General features: G+C 42.9%; 1 protein-coding gene and 2 long non-coding RNA genes across 3 annotated transcripts in view; 2 read left to right on the forward strand and 1 right to left on the reverse strand.

The window, feature by feature from the left end:
* The window catches only part of BPIFB1 (BPI fold containing family B member 1), a 59,809-nt gene extending 54,561 nt beyond the window's left edge, over nucleotides 1-5,248 (forward strand). Inside the window, exons 12-16 of the mRNA XM_069063493.1 lie at nucleotides 263-330; nucleotides 497-542; nucleotides 2,163-2,226; nucleotides 3,137-3,213; nucleotides 5,021-5,248. Coding sequence (XP_068919594.1) covers nucleotides 263-330; nucleotides 497-542; nucleotides 2,163-2,226; nucleotides 3,137-3,213; nucleotides 5,021-5,047 — 282 coding nt within the window. The 3' untranslated portion in view covers nucleotides 5,048-5,248. The remainder of the gene's footprint in view (nucleotides 1-262; nucleotides 331-496; nucleotides 543-2,162; nucleotides 2,227-3,136; nucleotides 3,214-5,020) is intronic.
* A 2,612-nt stretch (nucleotides 5,249-7,860) lies between these two features.
* Nucleotides 7,861-16,847, reverse strand: LOC138142466 (uncharacterized). Its single transcript, XR_011163427.1, has 2 exons — nucleotides 16,639-16,847; nucleotides 7,861-8,197 (listed from the first exon to the last, which is right to left on the reverse strand). It is a non-coding gene; the product is annotated as an uncharacterized lncRNA (long non-coding RNA).
* A 149-nt stretch (nucleotides 16,848-16,996) lies between these two features.
* On the forward strand, nucleotides 16,997-24,116 carry LOC138142467 (uncharacterized). The gene is made up of 4 exons (XR_011163428.1): nucleotides 16,997-17,295; nucleotides 17,625-17,725; nucleotides 21,177-21,325; nucleotides 22,269-24,116. It is a non-coding gene; the product is annotated as an uncharacterized lncRNA (long non-coding RNA).

Genomic DNA, 24,116 nt, shown 5'->3' on the forward strand with positions numbered 1-24,116 from the left:
ACTCCAGATCTCTGACACTGAATCTAAGACTCCTTCTGTTTTACCACTCTCCAAAATGCCTCCATGCCCGTTACCTCTTCTGAAGACAAGATGGGAGCTGATGTCTCAATGTGGCACTTGAACTTTTGACCTTTGCCCCAGTCTCCTATAGTAGCAGTCCCCTGCTCTCTTAGCCCCTTAAGCTCCTATTTTTAGAAAGTTGTTTCTATTCAAGGTCTCTAGCTTTTCAGGTCAAATCACAAAGACTTTTTTTTTCTTACAGGAAGCCACCTCTGAAGGTCAGTTCTACACTGAAGGGAACAGACTCTTTTTCAACCTCAAAGGAATCAGGTAAAAACATAAAACACCATTCATTCATTTATTCATCCAACAAACCCTTATCAAAGTACCTTCTCTCTGTAAATCTCTGTATTAGGTGTTGAGGGGCATTGGAAATTTAAATAAATCACAGTTTCTACCCTCAAAGATTATCCTGACATTGGTTTTTCTGTTACAGCTCTGAACGTATCCATCTGATGAACTCGGGAACTGGCTTGTTCAGTGTAAGTCTTTGATTTGGTCAGTGTTAAGTCTGGCACCCACCAGAGACTGAAGTGAGAACCTGGGTTGGAGTCACAGTGGGACAAAATACCTTTTCCCTGAAAATGGACTTGTTCAAAGAAAAGGCAGAAGTCTCAATGACTTGTCTAAGACCAACTTTCCCCAAACATCATCATAGCCCAGGCACTTTGGGTCCTAGAGACCAAGTGTCTAAATCAATTCCATTCTACACTAAGTGCTGAGTGCCCACCATTGTACAAATGCTGTGAACAGAAACAAACAAAAGTCCTTCTTGGATGGGGTTTTAGGTCTGACTTATGTAAACCATTGTCTATATTCTCCAATTAGAGTGAAAATCATGAACTATCCAACCTGAAATGAGTCTTAGAGGTCATCTAATTAAGTCTTTAAAAGCCAATTCCAGGTCCTGGACTTCTAAGGTCAAATGATGGTGTCTTCTTACCTGTTCGAAGTTGATGGCCAGCTTTATGCCAAAGGAACTTTTCTCTAGGTCACAGAGTAGGGAGGGGATGTTAAGGTAGGGACAAACAGAGACCCAGATAAAGAAAGCTGCTTATCTAAGGACACACATATGCAAATCAATCTGCTTGAATGTTGGAATTTGAACCTAGAGCTCCTGACTGCCAGGCCAGGGCTTTTCTTATCCTCATCAAGCTGGCTCACATCGTTTATGTAGATTTGGCCTCAGTGAAGTTGGGAGTATTCTCCTCTGGGTCATAGTGTCCCCATTGCTAAAATAAGAGACTTAGACTTCTAGATCTCTATATTCTCCCTCAAATGTCACTTAGCACCGTGTCTGAACCTCTAATTCACTTATATTATAGATCTCTAAGGATCCTGTATGCTCTGTAAGTCTATGATTCCAAGGACTAAGGTCATGACTTCAATTCAATCTAATGAACATTTAAGTACCTACTATGTTTAGGACCATGTGGTTGGTACTGGGTTGCACAAACATGCTAAATGCCATGGCCTCTGCTATTTAAGGGGCTCACAGTCTATTAAAGGAGATAGTATACTTGTACAAATGAGCATTTACAAGGTAGAGTGTGAGGACAAAAGAAGATCCAGTCCAAAGGTTATGAGAACACTGAGGATGAATGAATTCCCTTCAAGCAGGGAGGGATCACAGCCTTTGTGGATAATCAAAGAAGGATTTACAGATGTTTCCTCTTTGGTTGGGCTCCTCAAAGAGATCTCTTCTTAGGCCACATCTATACACCAGGGTCATTGGTATGATGTGGGAAGCTTGACAAAGCCTATGATGGTGCCATCTTCTGTTCTCTCTCTCCTCTTTGTCCTGGTACCACCATTAAGGATTTTTAACTTCCCCACCCCCAACAGTAGCAATGTACCAACTTTCTTATCTGATCTTCCTACTCACCCACCAGAGGACATAAGATTTCAATTGTTCCACTTAGCAGTAGGGATAACCTCAATCAGTTATCCATTCTCCCCTCCTCCCTGCCCTGGCCCCAGCCAAGTCCCTCATATACATTCTCCCTTACCTATTTCCCCTGGGACTAGCTGAAGCATACAGAGCTATGGAGAAGAATCATTGCATAGGAAAGAGTGTAAGGCTTCATTTTTCTTTGTTGCAGCCTGAACTTATGGGGAAGGTGATAAGTGAAATCTTATTTGCTGTGTTGCTGCCAAACCAGAATGGTAAGCATAGTCACTCAAGGTGGTTAGAGGGGGTGGAACCTGTCAGGCTTCCTGGAGGAGCCAGATGTTACCTGGACCTTGAGGGATGGGTAGATTTAGAGAGAAAGTGGGAGCAGTGGCACGGGAACATGTTGAACAATGGCTAGGAGGTAAGAATGTATATACGGTGATTGTGGGTCATTGGGAAGATTGAATTGGGGGATTAGTAGGCAAATAATTGGAACCCAAGACTGGAAATAAATGGATGGAAGGAGATTATACCATATTTTGAAGGGCCTCGAATGCCAATCAATACTCATTAAGTGCATATTGTACACAGGGCCTTGTCCTAGGTGTTAAGGCAGACAAATAGCATTAAAATAAGATATAGTTCCTGTCCTTGTAGAACTCATAGTTTATCATGGAATAAAATACAAGCATAGAGAGCTGCAATATGCAATATTTATTATATAAGTGCATTACAGGGTCAAACAAGATGCTAAGTAACATTTAAGGAACAATATATTTTATGAAATGGGGAAGGGGAAAGGGGAGATCAGAGACCTGCCTAGAGAATATACATTTGAGTTGGATTTTAATGGAGGGGTAGGAATCCCACAGTGAAAAAGAGAGAGAAAGGAGATTCCCTAAGGAACAGATCAAGCAAAGATAGAGAATTTTACCCTGTTGGCCATGGGAGTCATCAAGGGGTTTGGAACAGAAAAAAGATATCAAAAGGTGGCACCTTTCTCATAAGCTGCCCAAAGGCATGAAGTGGGAGGGTATCAGGAAGGCCCAAGTCAGTGGAAGTGAGGATATATCCACTGTGGAGCTTCCAGGGCCTGTCCTCAGAAGCCGAGATTTGTAAAACGCAAATGGTGGATTCCTGGGGATGGCCCTCTTCTACTCAAATGCATGTGCTTTGTTTAAGGTTTATTGCGGAATGGAATTCCCTTGTCCATCTTTAAGAACTTTGGATATACTGAAACCAAAGTGATTCCTATCGAGGTGAGTAAAACATTCTGCTAATCTCTGACAGTGATGCTTTAGGGAGGCCTTATAATGAAGGAGAAAGAATATTGATCTGGGAGGCACAGAGAAGGAAAGCCACTTGCCCAAAGTCACATAGTAAATCTGAAACTAGAATTTAGTGCTCTGGATTCCCAAATCATATCAATTGATAAACATTTATTAAACATCTATTACGTGGGAGACACTCTGTTAAGTACTGGAGATACAAATACAAATAAAAACAAAGACAGTCCTTCCCTCAATGAGCTTACAATCTAAGATCATCATAATAATAATGCATTTATATAGCACTATGTGCCAGGCACTGTGCTAAGTACTTTGCAATTATTTATCTCATTCCATCCCCACAACATCTGGGAGGCAGATACTGTTATTCCCACTTTACAGATGAGGAAACTGAGGTAAACAGAGGTTGGCTGACTTGTCCAGGGTTACATGGTTAGTAAGTGCTTGAGGCTGGATTTGAAGTCAGATCTTCCTGACTTCAGACCTAACACTCTATCTACTGTGACACTAGCTGCCTCTAGATAACAGAAAAGGAAGCTGAAAAGTAGGGAGTAGCCTTACGGAGGGTAGTGGAGAAGGTACCAAGCACAGGGACATGGTGAAGAGTTCTAGAGAAGTTCAAAAGTCAGTGTAACTGATGGGAAATGTGGAGGAAAACTAGATTGAGCACTGTCCTGCAGTCCAAGGCCCTGCCCTCCAGTAAGAGGGACCATTTAGAGGAACAAAGGTATATCGATGAGATGTGAGGACCAGGCAGACCCAGTCTTACAGGATGATGAGGTTTCCCAATGATGAGTTTCCAGATGAAGGAAGGCATGATGGAGAGATCCAAACAAGTCCAAAAGCAGCGTGACTGGTGTCCCATCTTATTTCCATTGAACCACATGTTGCCTCACATGAGAGCCATATGTCTGCATATATTTAGGCCATTTAACACACACACACACACACATACACACACCACCACCACCACCACCACCACCACCAACACATCACACAACACCAAATTTGGCCACAACAATTCAGAGACAGGTGTAAGCTTCAGCTGATCAGGCAATTTTCAAGGGGAAATTAAAGCAATCACACGGCCTCAAATTTCTCTCTTTGCCATGGCCATAGAGACCAGGCCACTATCGATCTGACTCTCCATCAGGTCTCAGTCAGTTGATACTGCTTTGTCCTTAGCAACATTATTCACCTCTGATGGAGGCTCTTAGCCCTCAGCCTGCAGCTTGGGTCACCTTTCCAGTCAGTATTATCAGAGAAGTTGTATCCAGTGAGAATGAAGTTTTGAAGCAGGTAGTATGGCACAATAGGAAGAATTCTGGACTTGCAGTTAGAGGACCTGGGTTTGAATCCACACTTTGGCACTTAATAAAATAACTTCATGGAACCTAGACAAGTCACTTGACTTTAGTTTCCTGATCTACAAGATTAGATAACTGGACTAGATTATTTCGAAGATCCCATTCATTTTTTAATCTTTGGGCCTACCAAAGTACAACAGAGTAGCTACATGCTGGGTGAGAGACCATGTCTGCCATTTGAGGTTGAGCCTAGAGGGTTCAGAGAGAGACCAGCAGGCTGGTCACTGGACTATTACTTGTTTTTAGCCATAGTGATTCTTAGTGACACTCTGCCAAGGCATACAGGCATACAGGTTGTGATTCATGTAGACAGAAGGAATACTTCCACCAATAAATTCATATATCTCTGCTCCATGTGCTGGACCACAGTCTTCTCATCCAGGATATTGGTTTGATTTTTCCTTTTCTAGGGTGCTCTCTCTATCACATCATCCTAATTCTAGAATATCTGCCACTCCTGGTTCAGCAGACCCATCCATAAAAGGAAGTCAGTGGAGATGGAGATGACAGAAGGAGAGATCACCAAGTTTGCTCCTAAATCTGACTGGAGGGGAACTAAGAGTAGAAAAACAAGAGAACTTCCTAGTCTGTAGATGTTCTTTCTAACCTATCTATCAATAAATACGTCTGTCCCTGCACTGGTGGCATTGTTTAACTTTCCCAAGCAGACAGGTGAGTGTGGGGGTCTGGATCAGTATATCTGACTTATTCTTTCACAGCACTGTTGACTCTGTCTTGGTGACTGGTGCTGAGATGATCTTTGAATGAAAAAAGAAGGTTTTTGATGTTGGCAGCACAGTGTCATGGACGAGCACTGAATTAACAGTCCCCAAAGGCTTGGGTGCCTTCCTCACTCTTCCACTATGTGACCTGGAGCAAATAATTTCATCTTCATGAGTCTCTATAAAGAGTAAGGCACTGAACTAGATGATCCCTAAGGTTCCTTCCAATGGTGGCATTCTAGATTGGTGTTTTCTGACCCTCCCAGTCGCAACAGTCCGTGGTCTTTGACATGCAGAGTTCTGGAACTGATTGAGATATCCACAGTCTCTGATTGCACCCAAACCAGCCAACTTTTCTTTCAACCTAACATTTTTCATCAAAAACCCCAATTCATAGGGGTGGCTAGGTGGTGCAGTGAATAGAGCACCGGCCCTGGAGTCAGGTGGACATGAGTTCAAATTCGGCCTCAAATATTTAACACAAAAAATAGCCGTGTCACCTTGGGCAAGTCACTTAACCCCAATTGCCCTCCAAAAAGCAAAAATGAAACAAACAAAAAACCCAATTCAGAATAGAAAAGCAGGAAGATCTTTATCTTTAGAGATATTTATCTTTTCTGTTTGAGATCATACATATGTGTATACGCATGGCCATGCACATACACAGTGCTTTAGAGATGCTATTATAGCCCATTTCTCACCTCTCCTCTCTCCCCCTTGAGTTTCTATAATCTCTATCTTCCATGGGTAGGCATTGCATTCCTACAAAACCATGCTTCTAAATCTTTTTGAAAAGAGGGCACACAGAGCTAAAACTAGGAATTTTTGTACCTGGGTAAGGGGTATAGAACATGTCTTCAGCTGAAGATGCACAGGGTACCCCTTGCCAAGTAGGATGGGGAAGAAGGTCACCCCAGGGGACCATCATATAGTTTCCAGGGTTAGATAATCATCCTTGTTAAGTAGTTAAGCAATGTCTAGCCAGTCCAGAGGCCCCACATGTGTATGTGGGTGTGTGTGTGTGGGAATTTGAGACATTTGACACATCCACCTGCCTCTCCCTTCCACCCCCCACCCCTACTGCCCTGTTGGCAAAGAGGCAATATGCCAGACGCTTATCTCTCTTTCTTCCTGCTAATGGTAAGTGAGGCCTGGTCTAGGCAGAGATGAGGAAAAGCGGCAAAGGGTCAAGATCTTCTGCTGAAGTACAAATACGGTTCAACTTGGAACTTACGTTAGCATTCCTGATCTGGGGCCAAGTGAGTGTGTGCCCACATGGTCTCAATAGCACCATGTATAGGGGAGGGAGGGAGTAGTTGTGGGTAGCAGCAGGGAGTGCTTCATTAACAGGCCATATGTGACCAAAGTGAAAGGGCATGGACCCCCACATGACACCACACCTTCACCACACTCCTTTGTCCATGTGCAGCTCCTAACAATGGGCTCCTGCAACTCTTTGGGGAGGCCCAGACACTGAGAAGAGATGGGACTCTCACAAAGCAGGAAAGGGATGGAAACTATTGGTAACACCATGCCCTCATCCTGATCAGATGGCTTCCCCAATTGTTCTCTGAAGTGGATGAGGCAGGAGTTCATGTCACCCCTACTGACATGAAGACCCATTTTTCTATAGGTCCTCTGTGCTAGGTTCCCTGTCTAAGCCTTTCTTTCCCTGAGGAGGGATGTCCTAAGGGCCTCCTTGAAAGGCCTAGTGTGGTCAGGGTGATGGATGGTCAGGGCTTCACTTCAAGGATTCTACTTTGTGTTGGGACAATACCATGCTTCCTCTTACCCTGGGTCCAGACACATCATTCAAGCACAGAATTCTGCCACTAAATTGCTGTGTGGTACTGGACAGGTTTCTTCCTCATTCTGGGTCTCAGTGTCCTAATTTATAAATGGAGGGGCTTGAAGCTAGTATCCTCTTTGGATGGATCCTTTGGCTCAGGTATGCCATGATCCTATGACCCTACGATTCAGAAACTATCCACCATCCCTACTCTGAACTTCTTGTCCATCCTTGACCTGGATGGGAGGATAATTATCAGATCACCGAATAAAAAGGAGACACCCATCTGCTATTTCCTGGACCCTGATGAAATGGTAAGTCGGTCCTATTTGCCAAAGGAGACAGTTATTACTAATTAAACCAAGAACTAAGTATGAGGAAAGAAAGACATCCCTCAGTGGTGGGGAGCAGTGTTGGGGTTCCTACCCTACCTCCTGCCATGTTCTCATGTGTGTATCCCTCCCTGTTCCCCCCATTCCTATGGGGGAATTGATTTTTCATCAACCAAAGCCAAACCTTGATAACCCTGCCATTGTTAGAGATCTAAGTGTATATATGGCATCCAGCTTTCCAGAACTACACTGTCTAAATGAGCATTGCTAATGCCAGGGCATGACAACTGACATGGGAGATGTGCCTTGAAGCAACTACCTAGCCTTCTTACCCTAGATCACTCTGCTCCTAGAACTAAATCCTTTGATTGGCTAACTTACATTTTAAAGAAAGTGCCCGTCAGTCACATTCACTCCTTTATTGACTTTTAGGATAAACTCCTACTCCCCACTCCCACTTTTTTCTTTCCTTTTATATGTTGTCTTCTCCCATTAGAATGGAGGCTCCTTGAGGAAAGGGACACAGTGCCAGGAACATACTGGGCACTCAATTGATGCTTGTTGACTTCACTTGTTGGAAATAAAATGGTAAAGGTTATTTAGAGGGACTACTCTTGAACTCATACCCTGGTGCGAAATGCGGTCCTCTTTCCACCACAGTACATTGCTTTCCCGTTCTGGCATTGAATCTGGGGAAGGAAGGAGGGAGGCCTGTCCACTTTCTTCCATCCACTTTTATGCTGGCTGAGCAAAACAAACAAACAAACAAACAAACTGTATTTGATTGGTCACAGGTGACTATCAAACCATTAAAGACATCCCTTTCTGGTAACAGGCAGCTCAGTCAACCGACCAATCAATAAACATCTCTTCAGGACCTACTATGTTCCAGGCACTGTGTTAAGCTCAGTAACAATGGTGGGAAGGAGAGGAGAACATGGTTTAACTCTCCCTACTGTTTTATGTGTCTCACCACTAGTTTTCTTTTCTTTTTGATGCTGTTAAGTGCAGCATTCCTAGAAATGGCTCTGCTAGTCACCCAAGGACGTAGCTTCGAACTGCTTACCCAGGAAAGTAGATTATTAGCCCAAACAGAACCCGACAGCTTGTTAAATACTTGACGGCTGCTCTCCTCCTCTTCCTCCTCCCACCCCCACTCCTAGTGTTCTCCAGGCTAAATATCTAATCCTAAATGAGGACCAAAGAGAATGTGGAGAATTGAGGACCAAGTGATGTTGTGAAGGCTGCACAAAGGTTCCCGTGCCTGACAGGCTGTCACCCCTATGAGGGCAGGAACCTCACCTTATCCTCCTTTATGTACCTCCCCCACACACACACACATATCCAGTAGCACGGGGCCATGCATGCAGGAGGCTCCCCATTCTCTTGACCTTCTGTCCTTGTGATTCACAATTTCATTACAAGAAGGTAATCTGGGATTTGGGGGAGCAATCCATGGTCAGAACACAGAGTTTTTTCTACAAAAATCAAATGGGTTAATATAAGGATGGAGTCCATGTGCATGCCTGGCCTCCTCTACCCATCTTACCTAAGAGAAGTAACAAGTCTATACATGTGGTATTTTGGAAATAACCCTGGGGTTAATTGCAAAAGAAAAAACATTTCTGTCATTTATTATGTTTTGTGACCTTGGAAAAATCATTTAAATTCTTTGGGATTAGTTTCCTAATTTGTAAAATGAGGGGGTTGTAGTAACCAGAGGTCTACAAAGTCCCTTCTAGTTTTGTTCCTATGAACTTTATAATAATACCTCAAACTTATATAGTGATTTAAGGTTTGCAGAGCAGTTTTCCAACAACTCTGTGAAAGGGATAATGCAAGCATTACTACTTCTATTTTGCAGATGAGAAAATTGAGGCCCAGAAAGGGGGAAGGGTCACATATGAACACACACACAAACACACACACACAGCTAGAAAATAAAAGAGCTGGAATTCTATTCTAAGATTTCCCATATCTGACCTGTGCTAAATCATACTGAGCAAGGGCATTTGTGTTTAAATCTTCTCAAGCTGTACAAAGGTCCTCTGCCTGAGAAGAGCTCTGCCACTAAGTTGTTATGTGATGTTGGACAGGTGTCTCCCCCATCCTGGGCTTCAATTTCTTCATTTGTAAATGGAAGGCCTTGACCTAGCTAACCTCTATGGATCCTTCCTCTCAGGCATACCATAATACGATGACTCTGTGGCTGTCCTTTTCTCAGCTTAGCTGCTGGCATCAGTATCAGAGCAAAACAATGGCCTCCTTGTTTTGGGGTTGACTGTGGTGTGGGAGGCATGGTGGGCCCATGTCATCCTGAGGGTGATTACATGGGATTAGATTGCATCTGGCGTTGAGGGAAATGATGTTTTCCCAACAAAGAATAACACAGAGTTTCGAAAATTCATATTAGGAACAAGAGGATCAAATGTCTTTGGTGAATCCTACAGAGGAAAGAGTGGGGCGCACAGGGCCCAGGCTGCCTAAATCAACAAGGGCCCTGTTTCCATGGACAAGAGCTCAGTTTAACTTGTATTAACTTGAATTGCTTCCTAGATCAGGGGCTCATTCTTTACCTTTTCTTGTAGCATGGGTCACTTTGGCAATCTGGTGATGCCCATAGAACCCTTCTCAGAATGTTGTTTTTAAATGCACTAAATAAAATATATTGTAGTAAAAAGAGAAAAATTGGTGAAACTGAAAGTGTAATGTTTTCCCGTACAACTTTACAGACCTCCTGAAATTTATCACCAGATTTGTAACCTTCTGTTCTAGAACCTTAAGCACCATCAAAACACACAATGCAAAACAGACTAAATCTGGAACCCAAAGATGTAAGTTTAAATTCTAGCTGTGCCCTTGATATCTATGTGACCTTAAGCAAATCACTAAATTTCTCTGAGCTTCAGGGTGCTCATCTGTAAAATGAAAGGGTGGGGCTACTGGACTCCGAGGTTCCTTCTAATTCTAAATCAATGATACTAAGAATTCCAGATTCCTAAAGATGAAAGGAGTCTTTCAAATCCCTAGTCCAGCTCATACTCAAACAGGAATCTCATAGACATGTAGCTTCTTCTGTGATGGGGAATTGGTTACCTCCCAAGGCAGCCCAATTCACTTTTGGTTTGCCCTAATTACTGGGGAGCTTTTCCTTACATTGAGTCAAAATCTGCCTCTCTGCACCCTCTACCCTTCACTCCTCACTCTGTCCTCTGGAGCCAGACAAAACTGGACAATTCATTAAATATCTGAAGGTGTCTCTTAGCCTTGCTCCACCCCCATACAAGATATTTCTCCTCAATGCCTGACCCAACTGAGGACCACAGAAAACACTGTGGATTCACCAAGTGATGCGATGAAAGGATACACAAAGGTCCCCTGCCTGAGACACTGTCAGTCCCCTGAGAACAGGTACTTCATTTGATCCTTTAGAGCTTCCTGTACCAAGCAGCACAGGGCCATGTAGAGGAGGAACCCAGGAAGTCCAGAGTTTGATGTCATAGAAAAAGCACTGGGTTTGGAATTCAGGAGACTGAAGGTAGAAGAGCCCTCTACTCTTACCAATTGTATCACCTCAGGTAAAAAGTGGTTCTCAGCTATGGCTTTTAGTTTTTTTCACTTGAAAATAATGAGCTTGGGGTGGCTAGGTGGCATAGTGAATAGAGCACTGGCCCTGGAGTCAGGCAGGCCTGAGTTCAAATCACTTAACACAAAACTAGCTGTGTGACCTTGGGCAAGTCACTTAACCCCAATTGCCCTATCTTCCACCTCCAAAAAAAGAGAAAAGAAAAGAATGAGCTTGAGGTAACTTCAAGCTCCAGTGTTCTATGTTTTTAATAGAACGCTGAATGAATGACTGAATGAATGAACAAATACATGAAACAAAACCTAAAAGGATCAAGTCCTGGAATTAATGGGCAGCGTCGTGCTCCTCCTGCCCCAGGTGAACCCTTTTGAAAATAGTTGCTATAGGTTTATGTACTCTTCAAATCCTCTGATTCTTCTCTTCTTGTCTTTATGTAACAAGCTGCCTATTTCCTAATCAAGTTCTCTCCTCCTTCCACATCTCTCCACATTCCTTTCTCCCCAGCTCCTTTTCTGAACACTCCCCCCCCCCCCATCTATTCATATCTGGAAGCTTCTAGCTGATTGGTGCCTCCCTGCCTATGATATTGGATTTTAAAAACCACTCAGATCTGCCTAAATAGGACTCTTCCCACCCTTATAAAATGCCTGAGCAGCTGTGATCCATGAGCTTCTGGGATTCCACTCAGCTCCCATCTTTCAGGAATGGCCATGACCCCAGGAGCTGCCCTGACCACTGAACTGCCTAGGCTGTTCAGAATCATGAACCTGGAATCTTAGTGACCACAGACCCTTCCCCTCTTCCTGGTACAAAGAGTTTATTTCCCCAAATTCTCAGGTGACATCCCTAATTGCATCCCTGCCCTGCTGGGCCTTGGATGTGTTGGTCCCCAGTTCCACTATAAGGGAGATAAAGTCTGCCTTGTTTGGAGAAATCAGTCCTGGTCCCTTGGTGAGGGGCTCATTGGGTTGCCTGGTACTCCTGCTTTTTCATCCTTGACTGCTATTCACCTGGAAGGAAGGAGGGTGCTAGACTGAAACCATTCAGAACTTCCCTTTAGGGTCCTCTCTCAAACATTTCAAAGCATACCAAATAAAAGGGTCTGTACTTTCAGCATTATCTAATTGCCTCCTCTAATAATTTTTTGAGTTCTTTTGAGTCTGAGGAGCTGGGTTTGAATTCTGGATCTTAGACTTACTACCTTTATGAATTTTGGCAATCAATCAATCTTTATTAAACACCTATTCTGCATTGTTGTTGAGTTATTTAAGTTGTATCCAATTCATCATGACTCCATTTTGCGGGGGGGGGGGGGGGGGGGTTTCTTGGAAAAGACACTGGAATAGTTTGCCCTTTCCTCCTTCAGTTCATTTTGAAGATGAGGAACTGAGGCAAACAGGGTTAAGTGATTTGCCCAGGGTCACATATTTAGTGTCTGAGGTCAGATTTGAACTCAGGAAGATAGGTCTTCCTGCCTCCAAGCCCACTGTTCTATCCCATAGTACCACCTAACTGTCCATACCTACTCTATGCTAGGCACTATCCTGGGTTCTAGGAATACAAAGTGAAAAATCAATAGTCCCTGCCCTCAAGGAGTTTACTTTCTTTGGTGGAGGGTAAGGGGAATATGTGCACATATATGTAATCACAAATATATGCAAGTCAACACAAGGTAAGGGAGTAGGGCATAGTATACAAGGAAGTAGCAGCTGAAGACATTTGGAAAGTTTTCCTGTAATAGCTGGTCATTGAGTTTAGGTTTGTAAAAAGAGGTCAAGGAGGCAGAGTCAAGATGGCAGAGTAGAAGCAAGACCTTTCCCACAGCTCTGACTTCTACCTTCCCCAATCCATGTAAAAAGGGGACTCTAAACAAACTTTGGAGCTGCAGAACCCAAAAAATGACACAGAGAAGCTCACCTCCTGCTGAAGACAGCCCAGCAAGCCAGCAGGAATAGGCCAGCACAGCACTCCAGGAGCTGAGCCCAGCCCCATGCAGAGGCTTTAGCCCCAGGGTGGGCCTGACCAGCCACCGGGCCAAAGGGACTCCAGATCAGCAGCAGCTGTGGCAGTTTTCAGATTTATCAACACATAGATGTGAAGGACAAAGTGAGAGGTCAGTGCAGTGTGGACTTTGGGACCCAGTAAGAGGGAGTGCATGGCTTTTGCCCCTGGGGCAAGAAGCCGCTGAGACTCCAGCACAGCCAGCCAGCACCAAGTGGCAGCTTCAGCTCCTGGCCTGCAGAGTGTAGGGGGACCAAGCAGCAGTCTGAGGGGTAATCGCTCTTGCTTTAACCTGCTTGGATCTGGATTGCAGTCTAGGGTGGAGGTCCTGGGGGGTGTTTCCAGCTTGCCAGAACGTGTGAAGAACTCAGAGAGGACACCCATCTAATACCTCTGGCAGCTGAGAAAACCCCAGTGTTTGGGACAAAAGCTCGCCTGTCTGATGGCAGAGTCCTACTGTGGCAAAAAGCCCAGAGATAAGTGACTGAAGGGCGACATGACCAGGCAAAGGAAACAAAGCAGACAGAAGATTCCAACATTAGACTCCTATTTGGGGGACAAAAAGGAGCAAAGCATGGAACAGGAGGAAGACAGTGAAGTCAGAACTCCTGCACCAAAAGCTTCAAAGGAAAATATGAGCTGGTTACAGACCATAGAGGACCTTAAGAAGCAGATAAAAGAAATGGAGGAAAAATTGAGAAGAGAAATGAGAACAATGCAAGAAAATTATGAAATGAGAGTTAATAGCCTGACTGAGGAAAATAACACCTTAAAAAATAGACTAACTCAAATGGCAAAAGAAGCTTAAAAAGACAATGAGGAGAAGAATGCCTTAAAAAGCCTAATTTGCCAGATGGAAAAAGAATCTCAAAAGCTCAATGAGGAGAATCATTCCTTCAGAATTAGACTGGAACAAATGGAAGCTAGTGACTTTATGAGAAATCAAGATGCTGTTAAACAGATCCAAACAAATGAAAGAATAGAAGGCAATGTGAAATATCTCATGGGAAAAAACCACTGACCTGGAAAATAGATCCAGGAGAGATAATTTAAAAATTATTGGACTACCTGAAAGCCATGATCAAAGTAAGAAACTAGAAATCATTCTTGAGGAAGTTCTCAAATAAAACTGCCCTGATGTTTTAGAACCAGAGAGCAAAATCGAGGTTGAAAGAATCCACTGATCACCACCTGAAAAAGATCCCCAAAAGAAAACTCCTAGGAATATTATAGCCAGGTTCTGGAAATCCCAGATTAAGAAGAGAATGTTACAAGCAGCCAGGAAGAAACAATTTGAATATTGTGGAAACACAATCAGGATAACCCAGGATCTGGCAGCTTTTACACTGAGGGATCGAAGGGCTTGGAATATGATATTCTGGAGGTCAAAGGAGCTGGGATTAAAACCAAGAGTCACCTACCCAGCAAAACTGAGTATCATGTTTCAGGGGAAAATATGGTTATTCAGTGGAATAAAGGACTTTCAAGCATTCTTGATGAAAAAAACCAGAGTTCTATAGAAAATTTGACATTCAGATACAAGAAGCAGGAGAAACATGATAAGGTAAACAGGAAAAAGAAATCATAAGGAACTTATCAAAGTTGAACTATTTACATTCCTACATGGAAAAACAATCATTGTAACTTATGAAACTTTTCTCAGTAGTTGAAGGGAATATATATATATATATATATATATATATATATGTCTATATATGAGGGTATATGGCCATATGAATACATATGTGAATGTGTGTATATATGTTTACAGGTATACATAGATAGAGGGCACAGGACCAATTTAACAGGAAGGGATGATACTTAAAAGGTGAAATTAAGAGGTCAGAGAGGAATATAATGAGAGGAGATGGGGAGAGACAGAATGGGGTAGACTATCTCATATAGAAGACGCAAGGAAAAATGGTTACAATGGAGGGGGAGAATAGGAAGGCAAAAGGGGAATGGGTCAACCTTATTCCCATTGAATTTGGCTTGAGGAGGGAATGAAATACACACTAAATAGGGTATCTCACCCTCCAGGAGAGTAGGGGGGGAAAGGGGATGAAAGGGGGGATGACGGAAGGGAGGGCAGGCTGGGGGGGAGGGAAGTTGGAAGCACCCACTTTTGAAAAGGGATGGGATCAAAGCAGAGAATAGAACAAATGGGAGGTGGGATAGGAGGGAGGGAAATATAGTCAGTCTTTTACAATATATCTACTATGTTTTTGTTTTGCATTAGACACACATGTACAACCTATACTGAACTGCTTATCTTCCCAGTAAGGGTGGGTGACAATGGAGGAATGGAATGAACCTGGAATTCAAAGTCTTAAAATCAAATATTCAAATGTATATACTATTATTAATACTATTTTACATGTAATTGGGAAATAAGATATACAGGCACTGGGGCATAGAGATCTACTGGAAAAGTCGAAAGGGGTATGGGAGAAAGTATGGGAGAATGCAGATTGGAGGAGGGGTTATCCTGTGGGACTGCTATTTTGGGGTGGTGAGTAGGGGGAAAACGGGGAGAAAATTTGTAACTCAAAATCTGGTGGAAATGAATGATGTAAATCGGAAGTTAATAAACCATTTGAAAAAACAAAGAAAAGTGCTTGGCCATTAACAAATGGTTGCTGATTGAATTAAATAATAATTTTTAAAAAATAAAATAAAAAGAGATCAAGGGGTGGCTAAGTGCCCTACCTTCCCCCCTCAAAAAAAAAAGCAAAAAAAAAAAGAGGTCAAGATGAGGAAGGAGTACCTTCCAGGCACATGGGACAGCCTTTCATAAACAAAAGTGGTAACAAGATTCTGTGGTGAATAGAGTGCTGGACTTGGAGTCAAGAAGACCCAAATTCAAATTCCATTAAGTGATTTTCCCAGGGTCACACATTTAGTGTCTAAGGCCAGATTTGAACTCAGGAAGATAAGTCTTCCTGCCTCCAGCCCACTGTACCACCTAACTGCCCACACCTACTCTATGCTAGGCACTATGCTGGGTTCTAGGAATACAAAGTGAAAAAGGTGACTCTTACCTGGTATGTGACCTCTCTGAACTCTTGATATGTAGAATGAGAGGGTTTGACTAAATGGTCTCTAAGGTCCCTTTCCAGCTCTAAATCTAGAATCCCATAAACCCTTGGTTTTCCCCATCCAGCTCTAAAAAGGTTAATTTTGACCCAGAAGACTAAAGGCCTATCTTTCATATTCTTTGGATTACGTAAGTATACACTACATTGGATTGACTGCAATGGATTTATTCTTTACCTGGGACCCAAATAGGGTTACAGAAAACTAGGCCTGTGTTTGGGGACAGCTGGACTAGAGGCAGTAGAAAAATACTGGGTTTGGAGTCATAGGGTCTGGCTTTGAATCCCAGCTCTGTCACCTCCATGGCTTCAGACAAGTCAGTGTTTCTGGGCCTCTTTTCCTGATCTTTAAAGTGGGAGGCAATAGGGAATTAGCCTGTGAATCAGGATGACCAGGTTTCAAGTCTCAGACAAATCACTTTACCTTCTAGTGCTCCCCAGCAACTCTCTCTAAGACTAAGCTGCAGAGAGTCCCATCAGCATTGGTGAGGAAAGTTACTTACCTGCTGTTCCTTCTACCAATGAGATCACAGGTATGATTGCTTTTTAATGGAGGCTAGCCAGGATACCACACCCAAGGACTGAGTCATGTTTCTAAGGAAGATCCTTGTTAATCTGACCCATGGTTTGGGCTGAGGCAGGGTCAGTACCAGATCCCCTAATGCTATAAGTGAGGACGCAGCAAAAGAGGATTTTCATGTCTCCACTGAGTGGCTTTGATTGATGTTCCTGCTTGCCAAGTTTCATCTCCCCAGGCTGTGGCTGCTGGAGCTGGGAAGGATGGTGTTGGAAATAGAGATCTCGGGTGATGGCTCATGCAAGCATGAGCCTGCCTGTGGCATAAAGATCTGGGGGATTCTTTCTTTCTGAGCTCTGCCACTGAAGCCTATGAAAGGCTTTCCATTATAAGCTCTGGCCAAAACCTACCTCCTGTTCACTTGATAACTGGGAAGACTCCCCTGTTCTGTCTTTGAGAGATGGTACAAGTCAACCTTTAGAGCAATCCCTGTGTGGTAGATCTCCCACCCTACTTCTACAGGACCCTGAAATGGGCTCAGGGTTATAAAGCAAGGAAGGTTCTTTCCTAGAGGGAAAGAGGAGAGGGAATAATGGAGGGAGGAGGCTATGTTTCTATACTGCCCTGTGGATTGGAGAGACAGGTAAGGAGTAGAACAGGTCCTGAGGATGGCCAGGGCAAAGTCAAGACTGAATTTTTATAGGAGAGCAAGAAGGGAAGGTGGGAGAAGAACAAAGGGGTTTATGATCTTAGAATCATTAAAACCTCAAAGCTGTTAAGAAACCTGATTTTAAAGAAATCATGCATCCAACTTCTACCTGAGCAGGAATCCCCTTTACAGAATCTCTGACAGTTGCCTCTGCTTGAACACCTCTAGTGTCAGTCAGCTCACTACCCTACCATGCTGCTATTCTGATTACATTCTTTATAGGACTGATCAAGAAACTGACTCTGTGCAGCTTCCCTCCTCAGGCGGTGCTAGCCTTCACTGTGATGGATTTCTGTGCAGGAAAGAGAGCTGGATTGCAGTCAGATGCCATTGAGCCTATAATCTCAGGGGAGATGGACCAGAGGTAAGGAGCCATTTCCTCCTGTTTGGAGGAAGAAAAAAGGTATCATGGTTCTTTGTTCTAGGTAAAAGGAAAGAACCCATGCCCATGTTCACTGAAGGCATGTAATCTCCTTAGAGATTTCAGACATTTTCTTTGTGGTGGGTGGCCTACAATGTATTACCAAGGTCCCCTTTGATGGAGGACATAGATGGATCTCATGGGGCTCCCATTTTGTACAACCTGCCCTTTGTAAAAGAGAAGCTGGCCAAGAAAGGGACAAATTGTGGGGGTAGTCCTCAATATTGACCTGTCCTTGGCTGGGGATCTGCTCACCAAGAGGAGGTTAGTATAGTTAGAAAAGTGATATAGGCTGGAGGGTGAGCCCAAGAAAGCTTGTTCTTCTTTGTGCCAATGGTTCTCTCCCTCCATAAGGGATGGGTAGGATTTTAGAGAACTAATTCTGGATGGGTCACCTAGTATTACCTTTATGGAGACTTGACCATGAGGTCTCATTTGCCTTCATATATGGCCAACATTTCTAGATGGGAAGACCTTAATACCTTCTCTATCTCATCCTTCAACACCTGGTGACTGATGCTGAAATCCAAGCAGTTCCTGGGATATAATATAGACAACACAACATGCCACACAATATATGTCAGCAAACCCTTTTTAAGCACTTACTGTATTTAGAACCTTGGGCTTGATGTTCAAAGATATTCAATGTCTAGGGAAGAAGCCAGGGCTCATAGGAAGGTAAAAAGTCTACACAGATAAGCGCGCTCCTAATGTATTGTAGGCACTTTTAACAAATGTTTGGTTGAATAAATGAGTATTATGTGAATACGTCCATGAATCTTCCCTGTACCTCAGCCACTCAAGGGGTGTTCTCACTTGAAATTTCATCATTATCAATACATGTTCCACCTCCATATGATCTTGAACTTGGAGAGTTCCCCTTTTGGATAATAATCTCCCATCCATCCATCTCTTCCTGTGCCCCAGTATTCCAGAACTTACTCCTTCTGACTAGGTACAACCTTCACTCCCTCTACTTCTCCCTATTCTTCTGCTCTGTCCCTATTTTCTTCCCTTAATAATCTTGACCCTGTAAGTCAAATTCAACTAGTTCAATAGTTCAAATACATAGTGTCTTTTTAATCCTTTGCCTTTTGTTCTTTGGAGTTCCTAATCTAACAAGCCTCATCCCTAAATTATTCCCCTCCCCCCATCTCCCTTCTCATCCCCTCCTCAATTTCCTGCTGAATGCTGCTAGAGGAAGCCACAAGACCACACCAACTGGGTCCAATACAAATTTTATTGTATCTCAACTGTCCTCACCATTGCATGCCAAAGCCTTTATTATTCCCTGATTGATTCTCTAGGCATCCCCCTCTATGGTTTTTCTTCTCTTCCCCTTTCAAGCTCCCTACATTAACCCTTCCCCCATCTCTCTTGGAGTACTTCTTGTATCCCAGACAAAACCAAGCTCTTTGCTATGAGTTTTTCCCATCTCCCACACTCCACATCTCAAAACTTCTCTACATAATCCACCATTTCCCCACCTCTGCTAGTCTCTGGGGAAGAAGTGACCCTTTACCAAGACTGACCTCATTACTTATGACTTTGATCCTGTCTTAGCTCCTCTGGGAACTTGTTCCTTTGATCATTTGCTCTCAAGTTAAGCATTTCTCTATCTAGCGGCTCTTTCTCCATGGTCTTCAAGCATTCTCACATTTCTGCCATCCTTAAAAAAATCTTCCCTTGACACTGACATTTATTGAAGCTATTTCTCTATCCCTCCTCCTTATTCCAAGCTGGACTTGGAAAAAATCCTCCATTCTAATCACCTCTACTTCTCACCATCCACTCATTTCAAGCCACGCACCATCTGCTTTTGACTCCCCACCACTAAACTGAAATTTCTCTTCTTATTTTGGTTGATAATTCTCAATTAAATTTTAATCTGCTTCCCACTGCACTTGAGAGTTTTGTGAGCACGTGTGACTCTAGAAGGCCAGAGTCTGACACTTCTGTCTTAGTCTATAAGCCATGAGCCAGGGGCCCACTGCCTCTCTTTTTTTCTGGGATCCTTCATTTGGAGCTGATTAAGAACACCCAAATTGGGGTCTGAATGGCGAGGGATGAAAATCAGACCCAATTGATTTTAGAAGCAGGTACACCACTTCCCTGGTTTGCTCAACATCAAGGTGATAGAACAGTGAGTAGCTACTACTCCTTCCTCCCTCTCTTCCTCCTTGTGCTGAAATTATGGCAGCCTGCTGAGAGGGGATGCTTCGAGTTTGGTTGCTACGCATTAAGGTTATAACTCACTTGCATAATGCTATGTCAAGATCACTACCTCTGAATTCAGGAGACTTGGGCTCAAATCCTGATTTTGATGTAGTATGACAGTTGTTTAAACTTCCTGGGGCTCTGTTTCCTTCCTTATAATTGTAGATTTTCGATAGTTAATGGTTTATAAGACCATGAACCAGAATTCATTTGCTGCATAAGTGGGAGGCAAATTTTTAAAAATCATTTAAAATTTCATTGATCTTTCTGTTTTTATAACACCAGAATCACCTAGTATGCCTTCCCTCACTCCCTCCCAGAAAGCCATCCCATATAACAAATCCATACAGAAAATATTCTGAAAATATATGCAGGGAAACTTTAAATATAAAATGGGTATCGTACTGATTGCCTTCTCAATGTGTTAGAGAAAGACTGGAGGAAAGGACTTGGGGCCACAGGTTCCCCATCCTACCAGGCTTTCTCCTGGGTTCCATTTTTGTCTCTATACGACTTTGAACACCCTGTTTCAAACTCTGTATGTCTTGGCATCTCCAACAATCACGTCAGCCCTTGCCTCTAGTTACTGCCTGGTCAGCTTTTGTTTGGCTTTTTCTTTTTTCCTGATCATGGAGACCAGTAACAAGATGGCTAAATTTTTTTTAAAAATCATAATAACACACAATTATGCAGCACCTTGAAGTTTGGAAAGCATTTTGCATACATTATCTTATTTAATGCTCTTCTGATGTTTAAAAAATTCAGTAGACATAGTTTCTGGGTAATTAATCATTTTATTAATTATTGCTAGTGGATGATTAATAAAAGAATCATTTGACTGTCTCTCCTAAATCAAAAACCCCTCATGGAACCCACTCAATGCTTATATGCCCTTGGAAGAGTGGGTATTCCTGAGCATGGAAATCAACTCTGATTGGTTAACAGTAATGAGAATGAATATTATAGTGAAAGGTAGGTTTATTCTAATGAGGGCCTGGGGGACAAGACTCTAATCATTCAGTCTTGACCAGAGAGACTTATCTATATCCATACTGCGTGTCTAGGATAATTTAGATAAAAGGGGGAATTGGCTTCTATCCAGACCTGTCTGATTAAAACATAATGGGTCAAAATCCACAAATTCACCTAAGATAGAATTTCTTTACCTTTCAATCAGATCTGAATTTTTCCAGTGGGATACATCTGCTCAAGATTTCATATGAACATGAGCCCTGCCCTTCAAAGGCTGGATAACCTAAGGGGCTTCTGAATGAAGAAGTAGGAAGAGAGAAAACCTGAGTCCCAGTTCAACAACTGGTTATCAATGTAAGAGAGAAATAATCATGTCTCTCACTCCCAAACCCATGCAGTTTGTACAGTAAGTTATTATTACCCATTTTACAGATGAAAAAAATGGGAGACAGAGAAGTAGAATGATTTGACTTAGGTCAATAATTCATTTCAGAGGCTTGGATTTGAAGGGTTTTCATGACTCCAAATCTAGCATTCTCTCCAGTATGCCATCTTGTCTAATAGAAAGATAGGCTCATCTCTTCTCCTGCCCTGTGCCAAGACATAGAAACGCTTTTGACTTTTAGACAGGCAAGGAACTATGAAGATCATCTAGTCCAATCCTCTTGCTTTGCAAAAGATGAAACTAAGGCCAGGAGAGGGGAGGGAATCTTGTTTAAAGTCATACAAAGCTGCACATGGCAGAGGTGGAATCTGATCCTAGGTCCTTGGCCTCCAAACTCACTGTTCTTCCCAGAACACCACCCTGCCTCAATCCTTCCTGGCACAGTTACCCTGACTATAAAGGGAGGGAGGTACAGCTAATCCCCTAAAAGATCACTGGGCATTAGATGTCAGTGAAGAAAATTATCCTCAATTCTTTAGGGAAAATGGGGCAATGTGCAGGTCAAACTCTGGCTTTTCTTCTTAAATTCAATTGCATTTCAAAAGCCTTTGCTTAGACATCAAGCTGAATATTCACCTCCATACTGGGCTAGGCTATAGAGAAGATAGGACATCATAAAACCCAGTCTTTGTCTTTATGAGTATCCCAGAATCCTAGGGGAGTCAAAAATCAAAGTCCTAGAACAAGATAAGATTGGAAAGAATCAAATGTCCTGTAAAGAACAATGGACAATATACTTTTTTGATCTTCAGAGGAGGGAGATATCAGTGTGGATTAAAATAAAATAATAGAATCTCAGCAGTGGAAGGGCCCTTAGATAAAAATCTAACCCTTTCTACTCTTATTTTATAGGAAAGGAAACTGTGGCCCAGAGAGGGACATTCAACAAGGAGTACTGTCTTTGGCATCAGGGGAGCTACATATGAATTCAGACTCTGTTACTTAATACACATGTGACCTTGGACAAGTCCTTTCCCTTCTCTGGGTCTCATCCCCTTCATCTATAAAATGAGGGGGCTGGATTTGATGAGCTCCACGGTATCTTCCAGCTCTGAATCCTAGGATCCTTGAAACCTAACATAAGGCTATTCCTACCACCATATTCCCTTCCCCTGTCCTTCACAGCAAGCCCATAGATCCCTTGACACCTGTCAGTCCCACTGAATTCCTGTCTTGTTGATTCCCTGGAAGCAATAATGAGAGGCATATCTCATATGTTGGGCTCTTCACCCCATGGTCATTGCCAGCCATGATGGGTCACAGCATGTTTTACTTGATACTGCCTGGGCAGGTCTACAATGACATCCTGTCCTGTCTCTTTGCCAACAAGTCCATCGCCATCCATGCAGTAAGCCTTGGGGTGAGTATGGAAAAGAATAACCACCACCACCAAAAAACCCAACGGTAATGACATTTCTAAAGCAGCTCAAAGTTTACACGGTGCTTTCTTCACAAGTCCTAGATGTGGGAAATGCACGTGCTGTCATCTTCATTTTACAAATGAGGGAGCTCCAATGTCTATGGGTAAAATGACTTGTCTGAAGTGTCAGAGCCAGGATTCAAATCCAGGGCCTCTCATAAAGGAAGGCACCCGTCTTCATCTCACACTCCAAAGCAAGATCTTCCATCCATAGAGAGAAAAGGAAAACCTTCCTTAGTTGAAAGACTGTTCCACAGGGACAAATCTGGGCCAAGAAGTAGGGATGAGCCATGCCTGAACATCTTATACTGGTCACTGGTGGTGGAGTGCCATGGTCAGGTGAATATTTCACTGGTCTGTGATCCAGGGTGTCTGGGTTCTAGTCTTGTCCTGCCAATAATTCTAGGACCCCTTGATGCGAGACTGGACTGAATAGTGGTGAGGAAGCTGGTGCTTCCCTGCAAAGGTTCTGACATTGTTATTTATCAAGCTCAGGTTGACTATAGAGTGGACTGCTATCTTCCTGGAGCAAATATCCTAGATGAGCCTAAAACCTTCCAAGATATGTCTATTCTAATGATGATTACTCACTTCTGAAGATTCAGGTGGGAAAAAAGGATATTGCCAGATGGAAATTTTAACTTCCCTGCAGCTCTTGTGCTCTGGGTTTATGAAAACCTCTGAATCTTGTTTCTTCATCTATAAAATGAAGGTAAGGAATACTTGCCCTACCTGTGTCAGTCAGTCAATCGTCCAAAAAACCTTACTCCAATTAGACAGGAAGGGCAACTGAGCTTTAAGGGAAGAAAGATAGCAGCCTCAGTCACAGACTCATAGGATCTACAAATTTGAGGCAACTCAGTCATCATCTAGTTGAAACTACCTAGGAATCCATCTATGTCAAACTGGGACCTACTAAAGTCCTTGGCTTCGAGGGACCATGATACCCAGCTCAAGTATCTTCATTAAACACCTATTGTGTACAAACCCCTGTGCTAGGCACTGTGGATCCAAAACCAAAAAAATAAATTAGTCTGTATGCTCAAGGAGTTTATATATCACTAGAGGGATACAAGGTAGACATGGACAAATCATTACATGAGAAATGATAATTTGAGGAGGGATAGAATGATGAAAACTAGGGCAGAGGGGGGTGGATCTAGGAAGGCTTCCCACTAGAGGTGGTACCTGAGCTAAACCTTTAAGGAAGGCAAGGATTATAAAGATGCAGAGATGAGGAAGGAGGGTGGTTTAGGCAGCTAGATGACAAAGTGGAAAGA

The sequence above is a fragment of the Petaurus breviceps genome, unplaced genomic scaffold (assembly GCF_028583685.1).
Source record: "Petaurus breviceps papuanus isolate PSGF00001 unplaced genomic scaffold, PetGlider_PUasm1.0 90591, whole genome shotgun sequence".
Classification (NCBI taxonomy): domain Eukaryota; kingdom Metazoa; phylum Chordata; class Mammalia; order Diprotodontia; family Petauridae; genus Petaurus; species Petaurus breviceps.